General features: G+C 46.8%; 1 protein-coding gene across 1 annotated transcript; it reads left to right on the plus strand.

Moving 5' to 3' along the window:
• The first annotated feature begins 1,252 nt into the window (after positions 1-1,252).
• Positions 1,253-2,212, plus strand: LOC144599082 (G-protein coupled receptor 35-like). Its single transcript, XM_078409803.1, has one exon. The coding sequence runs from the start codon at positions 1,253-1,255 to the stop codon at positions 2,210-2,212; it is 960 nt and encodes a 319-aa protein (XP_078265929.1).
• The last annotated feature ends 4,612 nt before the right edge of the window (positions 2,213-6,824 follow it).

The following is a 6,824-nucleotide window of genomic DNA, read 5'->3' on the forward strand; positions in this document are numbered from 1 at the left end:
ATGAGTATAGGTGGGGTGTAGTGGAGGAGGAAAAAAAGGGGAGGGGAGAGAATGGGAAGGGGAATAGTTACCTTAAATTGGGGAATTAATAGTTAAATAGTTACCTTAAAATGGGGAATAGAGGGAAATGGGGAATAGTTACCTTAAATTGGAGAATTCAATGTTCAACAGTCTGAAGGAGGGTTCTGACCCAAAACATTACCTACTCCGTTTCTCCAGAGATGCTGCCTGTTCCTCTGAGTTACTCCAGCATTATGTATCTATCTTCAATGGTCATACAGTTGGGTTGTAAACTATCCAAGTGGAACATGAGGTGCCGTTCCTCTGGTTTATTTACCCTTCTCTGGGATTAGTTCCAAGGTGGGTGAAAATATAAATATAAATTCAAATCGGCTGCCCATCATTAATATTTCCTTTCAGTTTTCATTATTGTTGTCTTTTAGCAAGGTGCAAAGTTAAAACTGTTTATATTGATTTGCCACAAACTCTCTCAAACTTTTTCTAGAGAAGAAGTCTAATATTCTCATACCAAATTTTTTTCTGGGGGTTTGCTTGCATTAAATAAAAAACGACACAAGTTTGTAAATTGACTATTAAAATTAGTGATTTTATAGAACGAAATGCAATTGCTTTTGTCATTGTAACCTATAATTAGCCAAGGTGGAAAATAACTCGCAGATGCCCCACTTGCTAGCAGGTTAACCTCAAACATCTGAAAGTTCGTGTTATCTGATTTCGCATCTGAATAAAACAACTCGGACTACGGTGCCTGGATCTGATCCGTCTCTAATCGGAAGTCGCCGTTATAAATTGAGAGAACACGCGACAAAACTGAAGGTATTCAGAACGGGGCCGTTGAGGCTGCGTGAAACCCTCGGCCAATTCAGGCACTTTTATTTCTGGGCGAAAATGTACCATTTATAGCGTCTTCTACAAAAATACCAAGGACAGATCCGACTTCAGGTGGGTGGGTGGGTGGGTGGGTGGGTGGGGGGAGTGACTGGGGTAAGTATTGTAAGAGCAGTTGTTGAAGGCGAGGAGGGGACGGGGGAGACAAAGTCAGGGGAAGGAAGAGTTAGCATAGACAGCGAATTTGTCGCGACCCCAGGAAAGTGCAGATGAGGACTGTGTACAATTGGGGAGTGGTGGGGGGGGGGGGGACACTTTGGGCAGCAGGAATATGATGAGGGGGTGTTTTACCTATTTGCCTCGAATCTGATGATGTATTGTCCAATTTTAGTTTCTTCTAGCAATGAGTTGTGGAAATAGCTCGCGAAATGACTCGGACTCGGCTCATCAGGCAGTTTTGCTTCTGTTTAGTGTGCCGACGTGTCTGGTTGGGTCGGCGTTGAACGGGATGGCTTTGTACACGATCTGTCGTGAGGTCAAGAAACTGACTAAGTCTTTCATCTACGTGATAAACCTTGTCATCTCAGATAGCCTTCTACTCTTCGCTTTGCCCTTTAAAGTCTACGCCTTCTATGCCAAATATGACTGGTCTCGGAAGATGGGGAAGAGTTTCTGCCGCTTTCTTGAGTCGTTGTGCTTCGTGAACACCTACACCAGCATCCTGGTGATAACCCTGATCTGTATGGACCGCTACATCGCCGTAGCGCACCCTTTCAACGCGAGGACCATCTCATCCCCAAGAACCATCGCAGGGGTTTGCGCCGCGATCTGGACGGTCGTGTGTTCGTGCACCGTCCACATCTACTTCACTAGCCAGTCGGAATCCTGCTTTTACTACCTCTCCCCTCTGGTCCTGGACATTGTGTTCATTGCCCCCCTGGGCTTGGTGTTTGTGGTGTGCTCGTTGGTCATGCTCTTCTGTTCCATTCGGATCGTGCACAGTCTGAAAGGCGGAGCGGGCGAGGCGCAGGCCAGGGGCAATGAGAAATGTACCAAGGTCCTCCTTTCAAACCTGTTCACCTTTCTCATCTGCTTCACGCCCTACCACGCCGCGCTGCTCCTGTACGCTTCCGCCGTGAGCGGCCTCATCTCGGAACATTATTGCGAACGCCTGCGGCACGGTCTCCATTTCACCCTGTACCTGGCCAACATCAACTCTTGCCTTGATTCCGTCTACTATTTCTATTCCATCAAGGAACTGCGGCGGGCCGAGCGAGTGTCGGGCACGGCCGCCCAGATGGAAGTTGGGGACACATCAATGGGTTCGACAGTCAATGAGTTGCTCGACTCTCGTCGACATTAACCCTCGCCCACACCCACACCCCCACACCCACACCCCCACACCCACACACACCCACACCCCCACACCCCCACACCCACACCCCCACACCCCCAGTACTGTTGTCCTTTTCCTGCACATGTCCGGTTTTACTGCTTAAGTTTAAATCAACAAGATCATTAAAGAGTCTTTAAAAGTCAATAATTAATCTCTAGAGTTATTAATTGCCCTTTGAAAGTCACGGCCGCTATTTCTGGTCCAACTCCACGCAAGTCGTTGGAATGGTTTTAAGCTGACATCTGTGATAGGTGACATCCTCTGCCGGTGTAGCACAGTGGGGAGCACAGTGTACATCCTCTGCCGGGGTGTAGCACAGTGGCGCAGCGCAGTGTACATCCTCTGCCGGTGTAGCACAGTGGGGAGCACAGTGTACATCCTCTGCCGGGGTGTAGCACAGTGGCGCAGCGCAGTGTACATCCTCTGCCGGTGTAGCACAGTGGCGCAGCGCAGTGTACATCCTCTGCCGGTGTAGCACAGTGGCGCAGCGCAGTGTACATCCTCTGCCGGGGTGTAGCACAGTGGCGCAGCGCTGCTGCCTCAAGGCGCCGGAGACCCGGGTTGGATCCTGACCTCGGGTGCTGTCTGTGAGGAGTTGGCACATTCTCCCTGTGATCGCATCGGTTTCCTCTGGGTGCTCAGGTTTCCCCCCGCATCCCCCCCAAAAAAGTGTGGGTCTGTAGGTTAATTGGCCTCTGTAAATTACCCCTAGAGTGTAGGGAGTGGGAAAGATGCCATAGAACTAGTGTGAACAGATGATCGATGGTTGGCATGGATGTGGATGGGCCGAAGGGTCCGTTTACACGCTGTAAATTAAATAATTGTTTATCCATTATGATAGAGGAGGGAGTCTTGACCTGAAACGTCACCTATTCCTCTCTCTCCTCTTTTTTTCCCCAGTGGTATCCCAGTGTATAATCGTTCACAAACCCATTCCTTCTCTCCAGAGTTGCTGCCTGTCCCGCTGAGTTACTCTAGCACTTTGTGTCTACCTTCGATTGAAACCGGCATCTGCAGTTCTTTCCTACACATATAATCCTTCACATGTGTTCAACAAATTCCTCTTTTTTTAAGTACCCACAAACAGAGTATTTTACAGCAATAGGTTAACCGACCAACCCGCATGTCTTTGGGAATGTGGGGGGGAAACCGGAACACCCATCCACCTGGAGAACGTGCAAACTCCTCACTAAGTTCAGGATCAACCCCTGATCCCTGGAGCTTTGAGGAAGCTGCACTAACCGCTGTGTCAGCGGGTCACACCATATAACAGCGAGGAAAAATAACATTTAGTCTCACAATGCTTTCAAAACTTAGAAGAAAATGGGATCAGTGCACTCACGCCTGAAAAATAAGTATTGTTCGTAATGATAGACACCAAGTGCTGGAATAACTCAGCTGGGCAGGCAGCATTTCTGGAGGAAACGGATGGGTGATGTTTTGAACCAAAAAGTCACTCATCTTTTTTCACCGGAGATGCTACCTGACCCGATGAGTTACTCCAGCATTTTGTGTCTACCTTTGGTGTAAACCAGCATCTGCAGTTGCTTGCTTCTAAATATTGTGTGTAATGACAGCAGATGTTCACAGCAGAGTTGTAAATCTGTGGAATTCACTGCCTCAGAAGGCAGTGGAGGCCAATTCTCTGAATGCATTCAAGAGAGAGCTAGATAGAGCTCTTAAGGATAGCGGAGTCAGGGGGGTATGGGGAGAAAGCAGGAATGGGGTACTGATTGAGAATGATCAGCCCTGATCACATTGAATGGTGGTGCTGGCTCGAAGGGCCAAATGGCCTACTCCTGCACCTATTGTCTATTGTCCATGACCCAAATCCAGATGTTCACAGCCGAAATTAGCTCAGCTAAAGAGCATGTTGCTTTTCTAGATGTAGTATGTGTACAAAATTTGAAGTTTATTGTTCAAAATTATGAAGTTGTTCTTTTAAATAAATAATACATTTGCTCTTTAAAAGTTTCCAATGGTAACATCAATTTGAATTGACCCAGAACAGTAACTGCACTTGCAGTGTGCAAAGCTTTAATTAGTGCAGTCAGTGCACAATGAGCATACAATCAGCAAAATGTGGTATTATTTTACACAGGCCAATGCAATGTATTTTGAATAGGATAATTATTTTTTGGTGTCTACAAATGAAAATAAATATAAATGCAATTGCAAGTGAGAGGATCTGAGAGTGATCTCACAAGTGCACTGTAAAGTAAGAACACTGCAAGATTTTTAAGCGGTGCAGCTCTTATTTAATCTAAAATGTCACCATTATTACACCACACTGCTCTTGACTTGTGCAAGTGCTGGAGGAACTCAGCAGGTCAGACAGCATCTGTGGAGAGAAACGGACAGATGGTTTTTCAGATTGGAACCTTACTCAAAGGAGGATCTGGTGGCAACGGTGGACCTTTCACTCCAGATGCTGACTGACCTGCTGAGTTTCTCCAGCACTTTGTTTTTTTGCCCAGGGTTTCAGTATCTGCAGATTTGTGTCTCTCAAGTCAAGCCTCATTTATTGTCATATGCACAAGTACAGTGAGGTACAAGTACAATGAAAATCTTGCTTGCACCAGCATAATCGTCATATGGACTCAGTCAACACACAAAAGCAAACTACACATCATATGTAAAATTTCTAAAAGAAAGAAGACTGTGCAAAAAAACAAGACATTACTGCAAAAATCGTAATTAGAGAAATAAAACAAGTCCACGGTGGACATTAATGTTCAGTTGTTGAGGTAGGACTAAGGATTGTGCTGGTTGGCTCAAGAACTTGTTAGTTGTAGTAAAGGAGTTGTCCCTAAATGTAGTGGTGTGGGACTTCCCACCTTTTCCCCGATGGGAGCAGAGACAAGAGGGCATGGCCGGATGATGGGGGTGTATGATGGTAGATGTCGCCATCTTGAGGCATTGCCTCATGTAGATGCTTTTGATGAAGTTGGGGACCTATGCGAATGATGCACCATCTAAGTCCGCCACTCCCTGCAGAGTCTTACATTCCTTTGTGTGGGAATTGCCATGCCAGGCCAGGATGCAACCAGTCAAGATACTTTCTACAATACATCCGTAAAGGTTTGTTGGAGTATTTGGAGACATAGAGTCATCAAGAGTCTTAGCGTGGAAACAGGCCCTTTAGCCCAACCTGCCTGCACCGACTAACAGGTGCCATCTATACTAGTCCCACCTGCCTGACTTTGGCCCATATCCATCTTAACCTATCCTATCCATGTACCTGTCTAAATGTTTCTTAAACATTGCGATTGTACCTGCCTCAATTACCTGCTCCGGCAGCTCGTTCTATACACCCACCACCCTTTGTGTAATAAGGTTGCCCCTCAGGTTCCTATTAAAACTTTTCCCCATCATCTTAAACCTATGTCTTCTGGTTCTCGATTCCCGTACTCTGGGCAAAAGACTCTGTGCATTTACCCAATCTATTCCTCTCACAATTTTGTACATGCTGAACATCTTTAAACTTCTAAGAAAGTAGAGGCACTGGCGTGCCTTCTTCGAGATTACATGTGTGTTGGACAGGTCAACGGAGATGTTAACGCACAAGAATTTGGAATTGCTAACTCTTTCCACCACCAATCCACCATTAAAAGCTAGAGAGCGGTCTCCAGACTTCTCCCTTCTCAAGTAATTAGGTCATAAGGTCATAAGTAATTGGAGCAGAATTAGGCCAATCGGCCCATCATGTCTATTCCGCCATTCAATCATGACTGATCTATCTCTCCCTCCTATCCCCATTCTCCTGCCTTCTCCCCATACTCCCTGACACCCATACTAATCAAGAATCTATCTATCACTGCCTTAAAAATATCCATTGACATGGCCTCCACAGCCTTCTGTGGCAAAGATTTCCACAGATTCACCACCCTCTGAATTCCTCCCCATCTCCTTCCTAAATGAAAGTTGTTTAATTCTGAGGCTCTGACCTCTAGTCCTAGACTCTCCCACTAGTGGAAACATCCTCTACCACATCCACTCTATCCAAGCCTTTCACTATTCTGTACATTTTAATGAGGTCCCCCCTCATCCTTCTAATGGGGGGGGGGGGTGAAGAGCTGGAGGTTAGAAAAGACCAGGATCAATCCGGGCCAGCCACAAATGATCTCAGGCAGGGCGATGCCTGGTAGGTCCATTGTAGGCTAAGGAAGGTGTGATCTCAAGAGAGGAACAATGTGGAGAACGGTGGAACTGGTAAAAGGAAGGAGGGAAAGGGAGAAGGGGGGGGGAGGGAGGAGGAGGGGGAGAGAGGGGGGTGTGGGGAGGAGTGTGTAAGTAGATGTTACTTAAAATGAGAGAACTCAATGTTCATACTGCTGGGTTGTAAGCGACACAAGTGAAATATGAAGTGCTGTTCCTCCAATTCGAGTGGGACCTCACTCTGGGAATGGAGGAGGCCCAGGACAGAAAGGTCAGTTTGGGAATGGGAAGGGGAGTTCAAATGGTTAGCAACCGGGAGATCCCATACACCTAGGCGGACCGAGCATAAGTGTTCAACGAAGCGGTCACCGTGTCTGTTCAAAGGCGGCTGGCTGATAGGCGAAGCAAAGGAGGACTGAGC

This window comes from Rhinoraja longicauda, chromosome 13, assembly GCF_053455715.1.
Source record: "Rhinoraja longicauda isolate Sanriku21f chromosome 13, sRhiLon1.1, whole genome shotgun sequence".
In the NCBI taxonomy this organism is placed as follows: domain Eukaryota; kingdom Metazoa; phylum Chordata; class Chondrichthyes; order Rajiformes; family Arhynchobatidae; genus Rhinoraja; species Rhinoraja longicauda.